This window comes from Marmota marmota, unplaced genomic scaffold (genome assembly GCF_001458135.2).
Source record: "Marmota marmota marmota unplaced genomic scaffold, marMar, whole genome shotgun sequence".
Classification (NCBI taxonomy): Eukaryota; Metazoa; Chordata; class Mammalia; order Rodentia; family Sciuridae; genus Marmota; species Marmota marmota.
This window is the reverse complement of record NW_026000068.1, coordinates 4,984,328-5,007,230: the sequence shown is the minus strand read 5'-3', so window position 1 is coordinate 5,007,230 and position 22,903 is coordinate 4,984,328. Positions and strand designations below refer to the sequence as shown.

The 22,903-nt window shown below is 48.5% G+C and overlaps 1 protein-coding gene across 3 annotated transcripts in view; it reads right to left on the bottom strand.

Annotated features, from left to right (window-relative positions):
- The window catches only part of Tent4a (terminal nucleotidyltransferase 4A), a 40,633-nt gene extending 17,736 nt beyond the window's left edge, over positions 1-22,897 (bottom strand). The window contains exons 1-2 of one of the 3 annotated variants that reach the window (XM_015490446.2): positions 22,705-22,897; positions 723-846 (exon numbers count right to left, since the gene is read on the bottom strand). In XM_015490446.2, coding sequence (XP_015345932.1) covers positions 723-812 — 90 coding nt within the window. In that variant the 5' untranslated portion in view covers positions 813-846; positions 22,705-22,897. Of the gene's footprint in view, positions 1-722; positions 9,798-22,704 lie in introns of those variants that run through there. The other 2 variants (XM_015490447.2, XM_048813976.1) reach the window with 2 other exon arrangements.
- Positions 22,898-22,903: the final 6 nt, after the last annotated feature.

The window sequence follows — 22,903 nt, the reverse complement described above, 5'->3', positions numbered from 1 at the left end:
CGTTATATATATATATCATCTCACAGATGCGGACTTCCCAAAGCCTGTTTCCAACCTTCCAGTAATTTCTCAAAGCTACAGTTACAGTACCGGGCAGGGCTCTGTTCTAGGGCACTGAAGCTTACAGCCTTATTTAAGCAATTGTATTGCTTTAAAAGAGATGCTCCCTTGCCCACTAAGCATGTATGCAGCTTGGCAGCAGGGCTCCGACCAGCAGACGGTCACCCTTCCCTGTGCAGGTCAGGTCATTGGTAGGCCAGGCTGACGGTCAAAACAGGAGGCCTGAGGGTCATCAGCAACCTGGTCAGGGGCACAAGCTCTCCCATCACCCACAATCTTCCCTTAATCAACACCTGGACGTTCACGGGAAAGCAACAGGTGAGGAAATACTTGCAGTGGTCACAAACTGCGCCACATGCCTTCACGTTGGTGGGACAGAGGCTGGGTCGGGGAAGGGGATAAGCTCTCCAGCCTCTAGGTGAATTTAATGCAAGAACAGCCTTCACACAGTTTAAGAAAACAATCCCTCAGGCCAGGGGTCCTGTGTGTGCACCAGCGAGCTGCAGAGCAGAGGGCTGGCGCTGGAGCAGGAGCAGTGAAACGCACCCTCCCCGGACAGCCTGGAGGGCCACCTGGCTGTGAGAAACCCCGGTCTGTGCAGCCAGCTGACAGGAACAGCTGCGGCGGACCTGAATGTGCTGTGTGACACCCAAGATACCCACATCAGCCGTTGGCCAGAGGTCTTTGACTACAGTTTCGATCCGCTTCACCACCTCCCTTCTCATGGCTGCTTCTTCAGGACAAGGGGACATGAAGTTATAAAAGTCAATTATTTCCTCATGAAGTCTGGTGAATAAAAGAGAAAACATCCTAGAGTTAGAATTACACTCAAATGTTTCCCATTGCATTACATCAGTATGGCATGAACACATATTTCTGGTCACAACCCTGTTTCTTTCCTCCCCTGAAAATCTAATGAAGTGAAACTCTGGTGGATGAAATTACACTGAATGATTCAATACCACAACTTAGCACACGGGAATTGGGTCAATACCAAATATCAATACATTTCCAATTGGCCTTTAAAAGATACATTAAAAAAAAAATGTTAACGACTTTACATTAAAAATGAAAGAATGACATATACAAAAAATGAAAGAGGCTTACAAGGTATGCAGGGCAGCACAGGAGATGGCCAAAGGTGGGAACCCAGCCCCAGGCCCCATCAGCATCTCCCTAGGTGCCTCACACTAAGGAGCATCGAAGGCCTGAGAGAAGAACAGGACATGTGTCCCTGGGAGCCCTTGAGCCCATCACAGCAGACAAGGTTTGCCAGAGCCTGCGACACTCTGCTGAGTCGTGTGTTGATACATCACCTCCCGTCACAGAGCAGCAGACACTGGAGGTGGCAAGCACGTGGTCTAACGCACACCCAGCATTTGCTCCTCAGGCTTGAGTGAGGAGGAGACAACCCAGCGGGAGTAGCCAGCTCCACACCATGAGAAGTGAGATTCGAGGACCACCTCGCACCTCCACAGTGGACTTCAAGGAGCCAGCCCCGCGGTGGATGGCACCAGCCTGTGGAGTAAGGTAAGGGGCAAGCTGGCAGGAAGACAGGACTATCGACCTTTTCAACTTTAAGAGACTAATTAGAGATGGGAAGAGGCAAAGCAATCCAATCTGAGGACTTACAGCAAATCAAATCCACCTGCTTCTGTTTGATTAACAAAGCAAATAGTAAAAGACAAAAATAAAATGTGGTCAGCTCCACAGCTAGAAAAACAGTCTGCACAGAGCAAGGAATAGTTTTTGACAGAACCTATTAAGCCAAGCTAGACAGGCAACTGACTGACATCACCTTATTTCACAGTCTGATGCTTATTCAAGGTTAATTTCAACTGTCTCTCACCCAAGTATCCTCCACCCCTGAAAACACCCTTTGAAGTCATCCCTCCAAAGACCCCAAAGGAAGCTTACAGGCTGGTCAGGCCTACTCCATGAGGAGGAGTGCAAATACTGGAGGCCCTTCTTCACTGCAGGGCCATAGTGTCAGGCCATCCTGAGACCCGATTCCATCTCATTTAACTTTAAAAAAAAAAAAAAAAGGAAAGAAACCCTCACCCAGGCACATTCTCGATGCAAAGCCACAAGCCATTTTTAATAAATCCAGAAAGGTAGAACTCATACAACATTAAACCATGTTTTCCAAATTATATGTCAAACTGTAAACTCTCAGAGTAGAGCTTCCATCTTCTCACAGCTACTGAGTACCAACCACACAGTAGGCCCTGGTCTTCCTCCTCCATGGCATACTCCACAAAAGCAGTGCCACCTCAATTGAAAGTGTTCCTAATTCCTGCCATTTAGAAATGTAGGCAGGACAGCTATGCCCAGCCAGAAGGTCAACAGCCATAGCTGGAGGAGCTGCAGGCCGCCATCTCTGTCAGCAAGGTATCTGGTGGGGTGCCCTTCAACTTCAGACTCACTGTTGCTGCAGAGCTCAGCAGGGAGGCAGCCCTGGGCTCTCCATGAGAATAGCACAACCAGGGCCATCAACAGGCACCTCTCTCCTGTGCCTTTCAGCCCCATGCTAAGGACCACAGGACTAAGGAACCTAGAGGCATGTTAGTAAAGACACAGGCTGAAAACAATCAAACACCTGGCCCCGAGTCCAATGTGCTAAATTCTATCCATACCCCAGGGATTTACCGCATCAAAACAGCCAGTAAACAGGGCACCCCAACAGGCCAAAGCACCCCTCCAGGTCTCCACCTGCGGAGCAGAATGTGCTATCAACCTTCTTTTAAGTTGTGTCTGAAATCACAACAATGTCATACAGTCTCTCCTCCGTGCTGCCCAGGCATCCTCAGACGCAGCCCCCACCATCATCCCCATCCCTGACACTCGGGAGAGGGAAGTGCGCAAGGTGACTGACACCTGCTACCCTCCACAGCAGACATGACACGATTGATGCTGCACTGGGTGTGTTTGATCAGATGTCTGCTTGCTTGCTGGGCCAAGAACAGGTGGCCTAGCACTTGTGTGACAGCAAGACCCAGCCTGCCCATGTGCCCAGAGGAACAGAGGCCACCTGACTTCAAGCGTTGTGTCCTCCCAATAAGATATGACAATCTCCACACCTTTTTGAAATCTGCAATAAATGAAGCCTAGACGTTAGCGACTGTTGTGATGAATATGAGGCAGAGCCAAGAATATTTGTTTGGTGTTCTCAGAATAGAATGGACAACACTGGGGGCCTGCCTCGTGTTGTCTGTAGGATGAGGGAGCCAGGCAAGAGGACTCAGACCCTGTTTACTGGGACACCAAGGACTGGGGAGTATGACTTATGCTGGCAGCCAAGACAGAGAAGGGATTGGAAAGTCTGAAGAGCTCTCTGGCTGCCTCAGGCTCCCGTTCTTTGTGAAACCTGGAGGGTTGCTGGGTGGAGACCCAGGTGGACCAGTGGCACAGTAGAGAAGCAGCATGGAACCGGAGCAATCGAACAAAACTACACCTCTGCCCGTGCCGCCAGATCCCTCCCCAGGCCCTCGCTTCCTTGCAAGCACAAGCTGACAGGCTGGGTCCACCAGCACCGGGAGGCAACCTCCAGCAGGAGGGGCTTGCACCAGTGCCCAGACAGTGACGGGCTGCAGTTGTGCAATGAAGTATGCATGTGGATGGAGCCACCAGGCTCTGCCACCAGATCTCCCGTGTGGCCTTGTCGCTGCTGCTCTATGCTGCTTGCAATGAACTATCATGATGGAAGTTCCTTCTATCCCTCCACAGGACGACTTGACTTGTCAACAGGAGACCCACACAGCCAAGAATCCTTTTATAAAAATGTGACCAGTACTAAATAAAATATGGGAAATTACCCAGGCAGGAGGCATGCTCATGTAATCCCAGCAATTTGGGAGGCTGAGGCAGAAGAATCACAAATTCAAGGCCTATCTCAGCAACTTAGTCCCTGTCTCAAAATAAAAAATAAACAAATAAAGGCCTGGGGATGTAGTTCAGTGGAAGAGTGCTCCTGGTTTCCATCCCCAGAACCACAAAATAAAATGCTGGGAATTATTTTACTCTATACCGACATGACCAGTAGTTTTTAGGAAAACTACACACAAGGGCATGACACTGTGCTGTCCCTCAGTATCTGTCAGGGCCTGGCTGCAGAACCCACGACACCAAAGCCCATGGCGGCCCAAGTGGCTTATATAGAATGGTGTGGTGCCTGCATGTGCCCACATACATCCTCCCAGGTGCTCACAGCACCACACAAACACTGCTAAGACCGCAAACACACGTCCATCCACGCTCAGTAGACACACGATCTTCTGAATGCTCTCAATCTGCAGTTGCCTGACTCCACGGATGTGGAACACACAGAGCCAGCCACTTCCATAGTGAGGTGCCACCAGCCAGGCAACAAGTGCACTTTTACCAGGCTACGCCTCTCAATACTGGAAATACGCACAGGTTCCATTCTCCAAGATGGTCCACAGAACTCTGTTAATGAAAAGTTTTAATCTTTTGCTTCTTCTTCCCACTAACAAAAGCCCCAGGGAATTTCAGTGAGGTGACATCGGCATGAAACCACACCAGGCCTCCTATCTGCAGACAATGCAGGCATCAAGACTTCCTGGAGTTCAAGCTCAGTTCAGCTCACTGACATTCAGTCTCAAAATCAAGATCTGGAGGACACTGCTGGCCTCCAGATCTGCAGCCAGGCTGCTCCCAAGGAGAAGCTTTCTGTGGCAGACAGCAGCACCAAGAAAGAGGGCCTAGGCTGACCGCCTCCTCCACAGCCTCAGGGGCCAGGGAGCCTGGTGGAGGCCCTGGTGGAGCCCCCGGTGGAGCCCCTGGGAGGACTTCCTAAGTCACTCATGCCTGCCCTTTCCTCTCTCCTGAGTTGTGGAGCACCGACTGATGGTTGGGGCTCCAGGAATGGGGGCACCCGGGTAGCCCTGAGAAAGACAGCCAGATGTGGAGTGAGGTAAGTGGGGCAGGAAGGTGCACTGGAGCCCTGGTGTTTACTGCGTTAACCTCATCTCCATACACTGTGGCCTGACATCCCCCAGCTCTGGCGAATGACCCAGGAAGGTTCTGTGCCACACGGATGCCTTCTCCGAGAGGCACCAAGCTGCAGGCCAGCTGCAGATGCTGCAGGGAGAACACATGGGCCGCGCACCCACCAGGAGCAGAGCTATGCTGCTTTGCAGTGGGCTGGAGCTTCCTGTGGAGTCCTAGGTTTTGTCTTCAGTTTGGGGTTTCTGTCGTGTAGAAAAGGAACCCTGCAAGCAATGGACACATAAGGCAGCAAGATTCTGATGGCTCATCCTGGAGAAGTGAATCCTGAGCTCCAGCAACAGCCCTGCCCACACAGACCAGGTGAGCTTGGAGACTCCTCTGCAGGAAGCCTGCAGACACCTCACAGTGGAGCGAGCCCAGCGCTTCACAGTCTGGTTATTTTAAGGATGGAAATGATGAGACCAGAGGTTTTGGGTGAATTTTAGTTTTTATCATGAAACTATAGAGAACAATACAAAAACATTATTTTCCAGTATAATTTTGTACTAAAAATTGAAAAACAAACCAACAAAAAAGATAGCTCTCATTTACAATCACTTCCTTAAGGGTCCAAACCCATTCAAGAGGTAATAACTGACTTTTCACAATGTTAATAAGTTTCACAAATTTCTGTTTCTAGTACCCAAAAGCAAGATTGATAGCCTCTGATGTCTCGGTATCAAGTGCACGCTCACCATTCGTACTGAGGAAGCCCAAATCACTGTGCTATTTTAAGAGCAAAGGAAGGACCACAGAGAACTAAACTAAATCACTTAACAGATAATACAGCTATTGACGAAAACAGACGACCATCCCAGGATGACCTTCACCTGCAGAAGCTGAGCTGCTTGAATTAAGTGGTTCCCAACTGTCCAGGTCTGAATCAAAGCCAAGGATGACTGGTTGGTTCAGCCACAGATGTGGAGTGATGGGAGTGGTGGGGCAGCATCCTTCGCCCACTACCCGCACAGGGAAGAACACATTCTGCCCTGGGCTAAGCTGGCTTGTGCCCAACTCCCAGCCCCTGTGGCTCTGACCTCCACTCAGACCAAGCACAATGTGCACCTTGTTCAAAGGTGACTTCTCTGTATTCGACCCAATAAAGACTGGCTGGCAGCTGCGCCGTGGTTAAGTCAGCATGCAGAGAAACAGGGGACAGACCAGAGCCCACAGCCCCAGGAAGGACAACTGAGATTAAATGGCTATGGAGAGAACATGGCGGAAGGACACCCAGATGGTGAGTGGAGCATCCTGCATGGGGACACATGTGGCTCTGCTCACTGGGGCAGCTCCTGAAATTCCGCATCCCAAGGGGTTCTCTAAGCAAACTACTGGTCAAAGGTCAGGATTCACTCAACATTTCCTTAAGGGAAAAGAAAGGTCAGAAAGAAAGGCGCACCATCCTCCAGTGTGGCCACAGACACGTCAGCCCTAAACCCACAGCCAGGAGCAGGTGCCCCCGAAGGCCGCGCTGTAGCTCCCAGCTCACCGAGGCTCCAGCACCCCTGGGTCCACGGTCCTGCTGCTACCTATTCACCTGCCTTGGCTTACACTGAACAGCCAGTGACTCCTGTGAATTCCAGGTCCTGGGGGAAAGGTGATTTTATAAATTGTACCTGACCTCAGTTCCCAGTCCTCCTTTTATGATGTAAAATGCAACTGAAAATGCTGGAAACCCTTGTCAACCATTACTTTATTCCCTCTCTCCCTCTTCTCACTCTTCCTTCAAAAGCCTTCTCAGAAATCTGGGCTCCTTCACTCCAACTCCACAAGGTTGCTGCCTGCATTTTGCCAGAAAACAATGGCTCAGTAAAACTACGAGGCCTTAACTACAGCAGTTTTATAGATGTTATGACATGCTTTGATGCAATCAGAGTAAAACGACACCTCCAAACCTGCTCTGTTGCACGGACAAGGTCTGGAAAGCGCAGGTTGCTTAGCAAATGATAAGTCCCAACACCCACAAGGGAATGACTGAATTGCTTCTACTAATCAGAGGGGTGATGATCCTCTTCAAAGCATCCCTTTACTGATGCAATTAATGGGCTAATTAGAAAGCATTTTTACTTATCTTTAACTATGTTATAAGGCAACTAGTATCTGCACAAATTAGTAAATCTTGAAGCGGGCTCTGAACGTGATTTTTTTTTTTTTTTTTTTAAATCTAGGCTCAGAATAAGTGAAAGAAAATAGACTGACACGTTAAATGAGAACCATCAGTGTTTCTAGGGCACCCACCACTGCTGTCAGAGCCTGCCCCGGCTTCCCTGCACACAGAGCTCTGAATGAAGCTGTGGGTGTTTTCAAATATGAATGGAGAGCAGTCAAGGCCCCAGGAGAGTTCGCGTAGGAGGAGGGCTGACGGCTGGGCACCAGAGAGGCACAGCCCTGGAGAGCAGCAGGAGCAGCAGCTGGACTGAGAGGTGCGTCGTCCATGCAGTACACTCCCTGGGGCAGCCGAGTCTGCTCAAGTGATAGGTTAGATAGGTCAAGGCCAACAACACACCAGGACAGAAGGGCTCCACTGCTCTGAAGTCAATGTGGGACTCTGGTCCACACAAGCTCAGCTTCCAGGGAAAAGAAGCCTTCTCTCATCTTCCCTTTCAGATTTCCTTCTGGGGTCAGTCACATGGACACTGCAGCAGGTGGACATCCAAGAGCCTTTCAGAGCCTAGTCTGGTGAACAGAGATACCTTTGTGCAGCATGGGAAACACCAACACTCATCTCCCCTAGCAGAGCAAAACCAACCACACTGCAAATTTCAAGCAAAGGCCCTGGGGCCACTCAGTGGAGCACAAACCACAACAAGCCTTTCCTCCCCTCAGAAGAGAGAGCTAGATCTTAGGTACAAGAAGCAGCTTAGAGGAGTAAAGCCATGGAGGAAGTATTTAACATGGGAGTCCACACGCTGGCTAAGCCCTGTACCAATGAAGAGATCTACAAAGAGAACTCTGTTGACACCAAGACGAAGCCAACACCAGCAATCCACCAACCCAGGGTACCCATGTCCCACTACTAAAAACCATTTCTAGTCACTCTATCACAAGCCTAAGAAGCACTGAGTCTCAGGCACAGAGGTGGCAAACCCAGGGATGGGCACCCCACCTTGCTTAGCACAGACTGGACCAACTGAGAGCAAAGCCCCCCACAAGCTTGAGGGGGTCGTCTCCTAACACACTGTCTGTGAGAACTCACAGCTGGGGACCTGCAGACTCTGCAAACGCTGGCAGCCAGGGGAGCAGCTGGGAATCAAAGAGGCCCAGAGGGGCTGTCACAGAGCCTCACCTTCTGGCTTCCCTGGCTGGCCGGCCAGTCTTACAGCACAGTCACATTACAACCACTAACCACTGCAGACCACTCTGGGCTGTTCTGAAGGAACCCCCCACCACTGTGAAACTGCAGAAGTATCTGGAAGCCACAGTCCCCAAGCCCAGCTTGGTAGCTCAGGCAGCGAGATCAGTTTTGAAATGGAAACAGCTTTCCTCCCTGTTATCCTTCCAGACATCCTTACTCTGGATGAAAGATAAGTGAGGGTTACTGTTTGGAACAAAAATGTGTAATAAAAGGCAGGAATCCCCAAACTCAGTATTCTGGGTATACCACAGCTACCTCACCAGTATTCCTCAGATCTCCCAAACAGTTCCTGAAGCAGATAATAGTGTCTCCATTTTACAGATGAGAAAGTTAAATCAGGACTCACTAGACAGGTGGTGGACTGGCCTGAGACTACAGAGCCAGGACTTGAGGGCAGAGTTGAGCAGCTCTTCAATTTGAACCCTTATCCAACCCGGCCCACACCCAGGAAGTGACCAGACACAGAAACAAGAGGTCACTGTGGTACTCTAACCAAGAGGGAAAAGTATAAATATAATCCTCCAATTACTCAGTAAACAATGTAGCATTATACAATATTTTTTAATTGTGTGAAAGAGCTTGTCCATGACAGGAGAAATACTGGTCAAAACTCTCCTCCAGAATTAGATTCTAACAAATACAAAATGAAACACTCGTTACATAATTAAAGCAACATTGAAAATAATGAAAACAAATATGCTCAAATGTGAATTATAGCAAAATCATGAATAGCTACTTTGTATTTTCCAAATTTTTCTCAGTGAGTTTATTATTGCTTTTATAGCAACCAGAACAAGTACCAGCACTTCAGCTTTATTAATCCACACTCACCTATCACAAAGATCAAAGAATAGATGCCACCCCAAGTCACCAGTTTTAGAAACCACCTGAGACAGCAGCACCCATCCCACCCCATCTGCAAATCCAGACTCCTGAAAGCTACCCCACAATCCCAGGAAAACTGTGCCAATGTGGAAGCTGAGCACCAGGACAACTGTGTGCTAAGGGAGCACCTGCCCCGGGCAGTACAGCCAACAAGCTCCAGAGGTCCCAGGGTTCTCACCAGAGGCACTGCATCTGGACCAGACAGGAAGGACTCCAGGACGCATTCAGACCCATGGAAAGAAATGCTCCCGTTCACTAGCAGTGATACCACACTACTATTCCTAGCTGCCATCTGCCTCTCTGCCCAGGCATTCACTGTATGATACACGTCACTCTGTGTGACCCCAGTAACCACCACGGCCATCCATTCTGCACGCTAACTGGCCTCAGCCACACAGCCGGCATGCGACCCTGGACAGGGGCAGCAGCAGCACCTGCCTTCTTCGCCAGCACTCAACCTTCTGGGGCCCCGCCAAATGACAGAAAGAAAAAGAAAAAGAAAAAAAAAACCTGCTACCGGGCAGGTTCAACAGTTAATAGACGAGAACCTAATGGGCGCACACACTTACCTCAGTTCTAAAGTTGAGAAAGCAGAAGCGGCTCTCTCACTGCAAACCTACCACGTTGCAGGCTCTGCCCTGAGAGCCGGCAGAGCAGGAGCAAGACAGAGCCACGCCAGGCCCTGCTCTCGACAAGGAGAGGGAAAGACAAGTGAATAATCAAAATATACCCAAAAGACACATGTATAAATTTAGCCTGGTGGCACACAGCCATGAGCAAGACTACTTCAGGATGAGTGGCCAGGGACAGCCTCCCAGGAGCTGGTGTTAAGGCTGGGTAGGAAGGAGAAGCAGCCAGACAAGTATAGTGGGACAAGGACCCCAAGTGAGACCAGAAAGAGAGGGAGCAGCCCAGCCTACAGCAGGCAAATGCCTGAGCTAATGTTAGAGTTCAGAGTGAGCCCCTGCCCCCAGTGCACTGACTATAGGGCAAACAGGAGGCCACAAGGCAGTCGAGAAAACCCAGTTCCACAAAAGACAAGACTTGACCAAGAGAAATGAGCCATCAGAAAGTCGAAATTATTCAGGACACACAGTCCAGACCCCAATGAGGGAAGCCCACCGCCCACTCCAACCTCCGCTCTCCACCACACAGCGCCAGCAGGCCAAAGACAGCCCAAAACACGGCCGGACTTTCAGGCCTGCAGCCTGGGCAAAAAGAGGAAGTTCCAAGTATGGTAGAGGGGCTTCCTAAGAACATACTGTACCCACGGGCAGGGCACAGCACGGCACCACACAGCACCGCATGGTAAATACTGGCAACCACACCACAGAAATGTGCCATAGTAGGAGGGAGGGAGCAGGAGAGGGGTCAGAGCCCTACACACAGTAGAACTAGTGACCATGCAGGAAAAAAAAAGACTTGAGAGTCAGAAAGAAACCAGTACAGTGCCTGGTGCTGCAGAAAGATGTGTGTGTGTGGGGGGGGTCAACAAGCTAGAAAGGAGACAGGCAGAGGAAGAGGCCACAAGAAGCTACTGCACCCAGTAACAGAAGACAGGGCAAGCAGTCAAGCAAGTGATGGCAGCCATCCAGGTGTTCCCACCCACAAATGGTGACCACAGCAACAAGGCAGCAGGACTCCAGGAGGTCTGCCTCCTACAACAAAGGCTCACCAGTAGGGTCTGAGCAGACTACACTCTCCAGAGGACCACATGCAGATGGAGGTGTGGTCCAGACAGTAGCCATCAGTCACCGGCCACAACTGTAAGCCAGAAATGAGGGCAGCACACATGGCTCAGGGCCACGGAGGCCATTCAACTGGTGGCGAGGTACAGCGGACTTCAGGGAATGCAGCCCCACCGGCTCTTCCTTCAAACCCTGGCCATTCAGCACACACAACAAAGCGGCACTGGCAGTGGCTTCTATGTGCAGATGGAGCAAAGAAGCACAGGGCTGGCTCAGGACAAGGACAAGATGCCAGGATCACGGCAGAGCAACTCACCACGTCACAGCTGGGAACACTGTGATGCTTCACAGGGAAAACGAGGCCCTACAAAGCTGAGTGGAACAGGCGAGCAGGCACAAAGGGGCAGCACCAGCCTTGAGAACTAGTGAGAAGGCGGAGACCTCCAGAAGCCCTGGGAGTCCTACAGGCCAGCACCAGTCTGCACACAGGACCAAGACGCACCAAGGAGGGAGGCCTGGACTGCCTGGTCAGCGTGCGCCCTGCTGCTTTTCAGCCACCAACCTTGCAAGACCCTCAGACACTCTGTGCCTGGATCCCCTCATGTGGAACAGGGGCATCCTGGTACACCACAAGGACTACTATGGGGATTTAATAAACCCACAGTAAAGTTCTGAGAAAAGGACTTGGAACTCAGGGCAATAAATATTAGTGAGTATAACTAGAGAACAAAATACAAATGCTTAAAAATAATGGCAATGTGTACATTATTATGTATAAATTAAATGTGCCATTATTACATAAATAATGTAATACAAATTGGGAGGTTTATATATTCATAAAGATCTGATTTCTACAAACTGCAAAGTGGCAGGCAAATCAATGTTTCATGAAAATGACTTTTTTGCACTTAGCCACCTAATATCTCTACCATGTTTCATGTTCTTAGTCTCAGCAATACCTCTTAGAAACTAGTATTTCCATCTGAGGTTGTACATCTCTCACTTTTAAGCAAAATTAATAATTTACCAAATTTTAAATAAAGACAACATGATTTTAATGAAAGTTTTTCTGTGCCTATTTTTTCATGTGTCTATGGATTGAGAGGCACATAAGTTGAGAAAGAGGGATCTAAAACCGGAGTCACCTAATTGTACGTTGGTTATTTCTGGGTGGTGAGATTTAAAAAATAAAAAATCAGTTTTATAAAAGCAATGTTATTGTTTATAAATTAGCATAAAGCACTCTTAGAAATAATCTCTAAAGTGATTAGCAACATAAGCGACAGTGTCACACAGCAGTGTTGTCACCAGCCTTGTAAAGTAGCCACTCTCACCAACAGGAGACAGTGCCAGGTCCTCCCGTCTGGTCTGTACAAATCTACTCTCAGACTCCTTTTGGGGGAAATGAGGGCACTAGCTGTCTGCCTCCAGGGCACCTGACCACTTCAGGGACTAGGCTAGGTAGAGCTTCATGAGAATCTGCAATTCCTCCTTAGAAGTCAGCGTCACTTTTCTGGACCCAGAAACTGGAATTCAGTGTAACTGTCTTCTTCCTATAGTCTTACCTCTTTGGACAATTCCCTTTCTGCTATGCATTTCCAGTGACTTAAGATGATGGGCGATGACTCAGAGTGACTGGGCTCCAACACTGCCTCTGCACATACCAGCTGTGACCCCAGTGAGCCCTCTGCTTAGCTTCTAAGCCTCAATTTCTGTTTTGGAAGTGTGCACCAGACTCTCTCCAGGGAGAATCCAGGGAGGCCTCAGGAGAGGCCACATAAAGGAGCAAGAACAGAGCCTGGCCCACGGTGTGGGAACAGACTCAGGAAGGCCAGCAATGGTCACTACTGTAGCTAGTTTTGAACGTCACAGCCAGATGGGAACAGGGGAAAAGCAGCAGCACCCACCTAGTAAAGGAGGTCTGTGAACAGTAAGTTACCTTCCTCAACCACAGACCTTTCTTTTTTCTTTTTTAATTTTTTAGTTGTAGATGGACACAATATTTTTATTTTATTTATATATTTTTATGTGGTGCTGAGGATTGAACCCAGTGCCTCACACATGCTAGGCAAGCGCTCTACCACTAAGCCATAACCCCAGCCCCATCACAGACCTTTCAATTTCTATGGTTTTACTCTAAAATTGCTCCTGAAAGACCCCTTTTATCCTTAACAATTCCCCAAGCCTGAGTTCATTCCAAGGCTTCACCTCACTTGACAGTTATCTCAAATTTCCATTCTTTAGTGTCTCAGCATTTCTTTCTGTCCATCCTGACTGTACTTCAGTGTATACATCAGTATCCTGCAAGTCAGGCTTTGATGGAACATGAACTCTAGGCAGATCACCTTTTGCCTTCTTTTATGGAGTAACTCATGGCTATACTTTAGAATTTCCTTGAATTTCACAGACCATGCAAAGTATCTTCTTTTATATTCCAGGTTATCATCTCCTACCTGTTCTCCTCTTTTTGAAAATCCATGTTGCTTAACATTAAAGATGTCCATTACCAAAATAGACATCTTTACAGTACTGTCCTACAGTTCCCATCTCTGCCAATTCACCAAGTTCAGCTCCCTTTCTGGGAGGCAGTGGAGAGGAACCCGGCTATCCCTACTAAGGGCCTGCATGTGGTCCCCAGTTCTATTTCTAGGTGCCCTTGGCCAAAATGCTTCCACCTCCTGAGGATTAACCTCTCTCTAGCAGGAGCTGCTGTAGAGGTCTGTGGGATGCAGGTCACGCCCCCTGCCTGGGGGTCTGATGTGCACTCCACTGCTATTCCCACCTCAGATCTTCCAGAGTCCTTGCACAGAACAACAGTCTGCAAGTCAATAGCTCATCAGGTGATCCACCTGTGCAGAACGCAACTGCTCAGAACACTCGGGCTCCCACCCTCCCTACTGCCTCCTTCAAGCCAACTGTGCAAAGCTGAAGAAAGTTCGGGTCCAGTGCGCTGCAGCAGAGGACTCTCCTCACACTCCCCTCTCCAGATCCAGCACCTTCCTAACTGGGTGACCTTCAACGAATCCTCACCAGAGGAACTATGCCATGGCCTGTGACTCTGATCTCTCCCTCTAGGAAACAGGAAAAGCCCTTTTACCCAAGATACCTTATCAGGTATGCCAGTGACTAGATAAATGTCATCCCCAGTCCTGGTCATACTTCTTTCACCTGACACTCTTCAGAGTTCTTAGACATAAGTCCTGGGCTGACATTACCAATTCTGCACTCTTTGCCAGATCACACTAGGCGGTCTAGGCTAGGCTTTCTATCTGCAGAATGGGAGTGACACTGCTCATCTCACCGTTATGATCTGCAAATTCATGAAGGAAAATCCAGCAGAGCAACAGCCCCAAAGAGCCCCATGTATTGACGCACTGGGTGCTGGTGACTGAAGAAGCTGTCCAGATGGAGAAAAGATCACCTGGACTACTGTCAGTAACTGTGCACAAGCCAACAATCTGCGCCTTAAAAGTTTTTCCAAGTATACAGGGGTGGTGACGCACACCTGTAATCCCAGCAGCTTGGAAGGCTGAGGCAGGAGGATCAAAGCAAGCCTCAGCAACTTAGGCCCTAAGCAACTCAGTGAGATCCTGATTCTAAATAAAAATATAAAAAAGGGCTGGGGATATGGCTCAGTGGTTATATACCCCTGGGGGTTCAATCCTCTGTACCAAAAAAAAAAAAATTCTTCCAAATTACACTTCACCTTTGAACCTATTTTATGCTTCATGTGTTATTAAAATAGCCTTTTGAAAGGATTTTCATTGGAAACTCAAACACAATTACTAGAGCTTTCCAAGTGGAGACTTGCTGAGCAACACATTTTTTTTACCGCCATTTGAGTTGTGATTTATTTCAACAACTGTCACCAAATCAAGCACTATGTTTCAAATACAGTCTTAAAAGTCACACCAATTCAGCACTGTCCAAATGTATGGTCATATGTATTTTTCCTGAAATTAAATAAAATTTAAATTCAGTTCTTTGGTCACATTAGTCATACTTTAAGTGCTGGCTAGCCACGTAGGGCCTGTGGCTGCTGTGTTGGACAGTCCAAGCACCACCGTGCCCTCTTCACAAAGCACTGCTGTACCGTGTTTTTCCAGCTGAATGCTCCCATCCCACACTCTGTCTTCCTTCGCCACCTATGGAACACCATGCTGGAGGGCCCAGAGAAACAGCAGCACTTCTCTCCACTCGCCCTTCCCCTGTTAGCAGAGAAAGCAAGCACAGGCGACCTGAAACAAGCTGTACCCTGAACCAGCTGCACAACAGCATGTGCACACCTGAGCAAGTCCCGAGGACCCCGGGAGCGACCGTTCTTATTTACATACTGCAGAGCAAGCACTACTGCACTGCTAAAGTTTATAAAAATCAAAGATATCTCTCAGTGCAAGGAAGGATTTCCAGAATTTCCACAGCATCACCTTAGTCTGGCGGTGCCTACACCTCCTCCCCTCTCCAACACTGGAACTTTAGTCTCTAGTTTCTCCAAGAGAAAACTTTTGGCCTAAAAGAGAAAGCTGTCTGCATTTTCCAAGACCAAGTGAAAGGCTTTTCCTGCTGGCAACAAGAACCACCTAATTTGGGGTTTCAACTTCCTTTGAGAAGAGGAGAAAGAAGGAAAGGAATGGCATTAACCCTTCCCCTGGCAGTTCACAAAGCGCTTCTAGGTCTTCCTTTGAGACGCTCTGTGAAGTGGACATCTTAGACTCTGCTTCTTGGGTGGGGAAAAGGAGGCTCAGAAGTTAGAACTGAGGTGAACCCAATAAACTCAGACTACAGAAGGTGTGTCCTGGGCCAACCACGGGCTCTGGAGGCCATGCCATGCTTCCCAACACCAGGGAATGGGTTTGAGGCAAAATCCATTTTACTTTCCATTTGAAATAACTTAACTTTCCATTTTCCTTAAACTCCTGCACCCTGGCCATTCCTTCAAATCAACAGGATTCCAGAAAGACAATGATAATCTGGGATCTTTTAAGCATGCAGAGATAGATACTACCTACACTCAACACGCTATCACTTAGACAATCACCAATCTTAAACCACAGGAGAGAATGCCTGGTTGTGCAGAGCCACTGTCTTGGGAAAGGAAAAAACCACAAACCCACAAAAAAAAAAAAAAAAAAAAAAAGTGTTGTGATAATCAAGGACGTTCCTAGCCAAGGGAACCCTAAGAGTGCTTCCTTCTAGTCCACCCTGTCAGCTGTGAGATAGTCTGCACAGAGACCTACTTTCCTGAATACTTTCTGTTTTGCATTCTATACTGCAAGACATAACACCAATATAATCTCTCTTCAGGAAGGCAAGCACAAATAAATTGCTATAGGCAATTAATTATTATGCATTTAATCCCTTCAGAATTGACAATCAAACTTTTAAAATGTGTAAGACGACAAAAGTTTTCCCCAGCATCTGGTTTATTAATACCATGTAGATTTGCCATCCCTCACCAACTTTCCTGAGTTGGCAGGTCCTGTCTTTCATTTGACATGTGTCCAGTGCCTGGTGTGGGTCTGGGGGGGGGGTGTGTGTGTGTACGCGTGCAGAGAATGCAGGCCGAAGGGACCCAGGAGAGCCGTGGTCTGTTTTCTCAAAAGGATACTGAACTCTGTAAGTGGAACACACAAATATGGGGAAGGGCTGAGGAAAGGACAGGAAAAGAACTGTGAGGGGTCTTCTTGCTCCTCCTGAAGGAAGCACAGTGCTGAGGTCCCGAGCAAGTCACCATTCCCTGGATCCTGGGCTGCAGGCGAAGTGTTACCCACTTCTTCTGAAAAGCAAAGATGGACTGTTGTACATCTACAATGAGGTGAAACACCAACCCCCCTGCACAGGAATGACAACTTTCCTAAACTGGCCGACGCAGGACACCTCATGAACAGGATTTTTCAATCACAATGTTTTCAAGTGTCACATGGGTCTCCTGTAAATGCTTCTTAAATTACTTATTTTAAAAAATAGTGTATCTACAAGAGGCACAGAAACATTCTCATTGCTCTCATGGTCACTCCAGTTGCCCAATTCCAGAGGTGACAATCAAGCTAGAGGACAGGCCCAGCAATATACAAGTTACCGCAACAGACTGGAGTCCAGTCAAGAGACAGAAATGCTGGACAAGACAAGCAGAGCCTCCTCAGTGTCCAGAGGACAGAGTCTCCAGGCAAGGATATCTGCACCTGTAGCAGGCAGCACCCTAATAATGCCCAGAACCTGGGGCTCTAATGAGACTGTCATGCCAGGATCGTACTGTACTGGTATGTGGCTGCAGCAGGCGGGTATTTGGCGGGTCCCGTCTAGTCATGTGAGTCCTGAGAAGCAGAAGGCTTTCTCCCATTGGCAGGGGACATCCTAAGAGATTCAACGCACCTTGCTGGTTTGAAGATGGAGAAGGCCATGAGCCAAAGAATACAGGTGCCCTGAAACTGGAGGAGGGTCCAATTAGCAGTTAGCAAAGAATCAGGGACCTAGAACTACCACTGCAAGAAAGTGAACTCTGCCATACTAAGAACATGCTACTAAGTGGACCTTGAGAACCAGATGAAAAAGCAACCAGCCCATGCTCCGACTTTAGCCTCACAAGCCTGAGCAGAGAACTGAGTCCACCACCCCAATTTAACTAAGACAAAATAGTGCTGCTCTAAGCTGGAGTTTGTGGTGAACTGTTACACAGCAACAGAAAACTAGTACAGCACAGAGCTCTCAAGAACAAGATGCTGAATTACTGTGCATTTCAACACCGGGGGAGGAGACAGGGTGTCTGGGGCACACATCACTGCCTACCTAGATCACTGGCGCCCAGTCTCAGAGCCTGGCCCTCACAGAAGCCCTCTGCAAGGCATGGCTTCCCATCCAACTCTGCTTCAGAGGAGAGCAGCCACAGCACCACAGTCCTGGGCAAGTCTCAGCAACATTGTGGCTTCAGTCTCCTGTGAGCCTGGGGACCAATTCTGTCCCTGGTACCGCCACCTGTGGCCTGACTGGCTGTCCCATCAAAATTAAGTTTCTGAAATTGAGCTTTTTTTTTTTTTGGTGGTGCTGGAGATTAGAACCCAGGACCTAGTGCATATAAGGCAAGCACTCTACCAACTGAGCTATGTTCCCAGCCTAAACTTGAGCATTTTTAACTACAATACCCCCACTTTTTTTTTCTGCACAACTAGAAGATCTGATCCCAAACCATAAGACCTAACCAATGAACACAATGTTTTTATTTTCCACCAAGGTGGACAATTATCGCTCCTCCTGCCAGCCACTTGCATGAATCCAGCTAGGATGAGAACCAGGAAGGTATATTAAACAGTAACCAAATTCTGGGAGCTTACATTAAAATACAAATCTTAACATTATAAAAAACTTTTTTTTTTCTAAAATATTAACCTAAAAATTATTTTTTTTAAATAATAAGTCACAACCATGTGTTATTCCTATTAAAAGAAATAGCATTGGTTTTTCATTGAACGCTCCCAGCAGTAAGATGAACAGGATCTGCTCTCACTTGCACAGCATGAGTATGAAGCCATTTTTTTCAAAAACTTTGAGGAGTCTCATTTTTCCAGAGGACCACCCTACGGACAACTCTAACCTTCCTTTTCCCAAGAGAGGGTCTGTAGCACCCCGGTGGGCAGCACCTTCTCCAGCATCAGCTGTCCTATGTGGGTCCTGGCTCATCAGTGACTGGGCATGGGGTTTAAGCAGTTCTCCAGCAGGAATTTCCTCAGCTCTATGCCAGGCAGCAGCCTGCATTTTGTGGAGAATGGCCACTGCACGATGGGAAGGAATAAACGATGCTATTATGAAATGGGCAGGATCTGGGGGAAGCTGACTTTGTAAGTGATCCATGTGGCAGAAAACATTTGTGGAGTGGGGTCATTCTCGCTTCCACTCCAACAATCTACCTTTAAGGCCTCCGAGAATGGAACCCAGAAAGCAAGATCCACTTGTGCCATTGAGAGCCTTGGAGGCAGATCTCACAATAAGCTCACCCGTCAGCGTGTCCCATGATGTTCACAGGAAGACAGAGAAGAGGAAAAAGGTAATTGGAGTGCTGACAGCAGGCCTTGCCAGGCCTTCACCTTGCCTCCCACTCAGGCCTCCCAGGGATGTTCCGCGAGAGGTTCCACGGCTCTACTGGACATCCTGTAAAGTCAGGTTACAGTTATGGAGGCAAAAGAGGGATTCCAGTTGCCTCACCTTGTACTGACTCCCTCAGGAGAACAGAGCCAAGGGGGCATGCAAGGAGCTGGAAGGAGCCAGCCAGGGCCTGGAGGCACATCTAATACATGTCAACACTGGTCAGCTTCTCACAGACTTCAGACAAGGAACAGAACTTGTGTTAGGAGTACAGGAGATGTTAAAAGACCAACTACTGTCAAGGGACCTGCACAGGACGCTATGTACAACCACTGCCCATCTGAGTAAGCACAGCCTTCAGATGCCAAACTGAAGTGCAGCCGGTCAGGGTGCTGATCCATAGGTGTCTGCTGGGTCATCCACCCGCAACCTTCATGGGGCTTTGCAACCTTTTAGTGAGGAAGAAGCCAGGTATCTGAAGGCCACTCTCTCACCTCACTTATGGAGAACATTTCTTTACCACTAACCTGAGGCTTCTAAAGTTATTGGGACTGACCAGTGCAAAGAAGTAATAGCTAAAAGCACTGCACAAAAGTGGCAGCAGTCAGAGACTGGAGTCCACACTCCTTTCATGTCTCCAGACCAGAAAATCAAAAAGCTGGCATGTCTTGCACTATGCACCTAATTCCCAAAACAAAGACTCTTGAGTGTTCAAAGAGAAATGGGATAACAACCAGAGGCAATGGCCAACTCCTAAACCAGGACCACCCTTTCTCCACTGGAGACGTAACTGCACTAATCCCTGTCTTCTCACCGGCTCCTTCACCCTAGTAGAGACTGAAAGCAATCTGGCAGTCTCACAAGCCCAGTCAACAAGCAAAGTTTCCAAGGCATAAAACTCCTCCCAAGCAAAGGATGAATGGAGCAGGTTGCTATGTGGGCCACCAGACCAAGACCCACATGGGCCAAGTAGTGCTACTCAGACTCCTACCACAGGCCATGGCTTCTCCTTTCTTGAACTGTAGACACTGTCTTTCCAGAAATGCATACCCTGGAACCAAAGAAACTCTACACAGCTCCTCATCAACAAGGTCCTTCTCTGTTTGACAGCTAGACACACCCTGACATCACTTTTTTTCCTTTCTAAGCAACAAGGGAAGACCTGGTACTGGTCTTGCCCAGGGCCAAGTACCAGACATGGCTTTATCTTGACACCACAGGTTGTTTCACTTAAGACCAACAGGCCATACGGAAACAATTGCTAGTGCTACCTCCTTTCCTCTGACCACAGGCTGGGCCCCACCACTGCTTTGATTTACTACTTCCTCTCCTGTTCCTTCTGAAAGGCGCCTGGAGCAGGCAATCTAGTGGAGAGTACCCCACCCTCCTCGGCACCTGGCATGCAGTGCTGGCAGGCTTCTCCTCTAGGCAGACATGGTAGAAAGTGTATTCACCTCCAAAATTCCTACTGTGGACGTGGCACATACCATCAGAGACAGGAAAAGAAGAATCCCCAGGCAAAGGAGAAAGGAGGATTCATAGCTTCATAGCACATCAACCTAGGTGGGAATCAAACCAGCCCTCCTGCTGGCTTTAGAGCCCACTCTTAAACCCTACACCATGTTGCCTCTGAACTGAGCTGGCAAGCTGGGTAGCAGGGAAAGTAGATCGCTGAGCTTCAGACCTTGGTATTTAGCCTGGGAGTGAGGGTAGAAAGAGGTTTCAGTAGAGGACTGGGAGGTTAGGGAACCTGATCACACCAGCTGACAGAGTATCTCAACCCACTGGCAGTGTGGGGAAAGAGCCCAAGCCTGGTGCATGGAAGACATCAGCCATGGGTTGCTTGGGAAGTCTCCACCACAGTGGCTGGAAGGCAAAGAGGATGAGGTATGGAGAGAGAGTGAAGCCAAAGAGACAGCATCTGATCAATGACTGGATGTGGGGGGCAACAGGGTTGAGAGAAGCCAGATCTGCAAAAGCCGGACAGCCAGTGCTGATGTGCACTAGGCAGGGGGCACTCAGAAGAGGGCCCAGTTTGGGGTTCAAGATCATAAGGCTGGGTGTCACAAACACCAGATCTTAGCATGGCACCTGGCCAACATGGCTCATCATCCAATGAAAGCAACAATACCACACACACACACCTAGAAGCCTACAGGTTACCAGTAAGAAAACTCCAAGAGCATGGGCGATACACACAATGACATGATGCCACCAATGCTTGTAAAGGACATATGTGCAACACCGTAAGGGACCAAAACATGCTCTTCAACCAAAGACAATGTCTTCCAACACTTTCTACTTCAAAGACACATGGCATTCACCCTGTTGTGTAATAGGCTGGAAACCCAAAGGCCCCCAACATGAGACCCTAGGTTTACTGCCCTCAGCAAGAAGAGCCTGCCACGACCACTATACTCAGAGTTCTAAGACACGGAAGTGAAGGAGCATAGGCAGAGAAGACTGGGCTCCCACTTTGGTCTAAAGTGCATGCTCAAGCTTCAGGAATTTTAAGAAAGTAACATTTCTAGCCCAAACCAGGTGAAACAATTTGCAGAATGTGAAGCTATTACTATGTAGCATACACCACCCTTTAAAGTAGTATCTACTCGTGTTTCCAACATACTCCAAGTGGGAAATACACTGAGTTGTAAGAAGAAACATTTTAAGAAAGAATCCCAGAGCCTAGAATTTATGAGTGTCTTGTATAAGGCTCTACTATCCCTAACAACCCTAACACCCTGAGAAATCCTTGGGTCATTTTAAATTAGCAGAAACTGTTACAGCAAAGCTCACAATTAAGTATTGAAACACAGACACAAAACTGTATGTACAAATATTTTGTTTCTAGAAATCCGGGAAAGTAAAACAAGGCAAAGTGGCTGGGTGAACAGCATCACACCTGAACAACTTCACCTGGGAGGAGTCCAGCCCAGGTACCCCTCATTTAGATCTGTTCCACACCTTGCTGTTTTTAGGTGCACTGAACTTGCAGAGACCTTTCAAGGCCCTCTTGGGCTGACGTGAGGTGTTCAAAATAAAGACAGCATCTTCCAAAGAAGAAGTATGCAGAGCAAGTCATTTTTTTTTCTTTACTTTTTTTTTTTCACCAGTAGCCAGCATTTAAATGCTTCAGATGATACTCTTTATGTTAATTTCTGCACAGAATTAAAACATAACTTGCAACTTCATCTCACCACCATACCTACCCAAAACACTTCTAAAGTCACTTTTGGCTAAACTGCATCAGTACAAAAGCCTCATCCTTTAAAAGAGCTTTCTCAAAAGAGAAAAAAAAAAAAATTAAGTATTTACCTTCAATTTGACTCGAGTTCCTGGCAATACTAAAACATTGAACTCACTTGAAACGCCAAACCTATCTAGCCCCACTTGGACAAAGGGTCCCTAACTTTCCTGCTGGGAAGAGGAATGAGAAAAGTGCCAGTTACCCCTTCCACTGTTGGGGGCAGAGGAGTGAAACTTCAGCACCACAGGAGTCAGCCCCTTTCCAGCACTGACAGCCCCGGGCCGGCAGGCCACTCCTTCCTAAGGGAATCTAAAAAGCCTTTAGAGCACTGCAGGGCCTTGGCCTTCAACCCCATCCCGGAAACGCAGCGCGGCGGCCGCACTCACCCCTGGATGCCGGGGCTGTACGCGCGGCTCTTCCACGGCGTGCCGGGCCGCGGCGCCTGAGCCCCCGGGCCGCCCCCTCCGCTCAGAGCGGCCGCGCGGCTGCCCGACAGCAGGTAGTTGAGGCCGTAGGTGCTGGCCTTGTTCTCGCGTTTCCGGCGGCCGGGATGGAACTGGTGCTGCGGTGGGGAGCCTGCGGGCG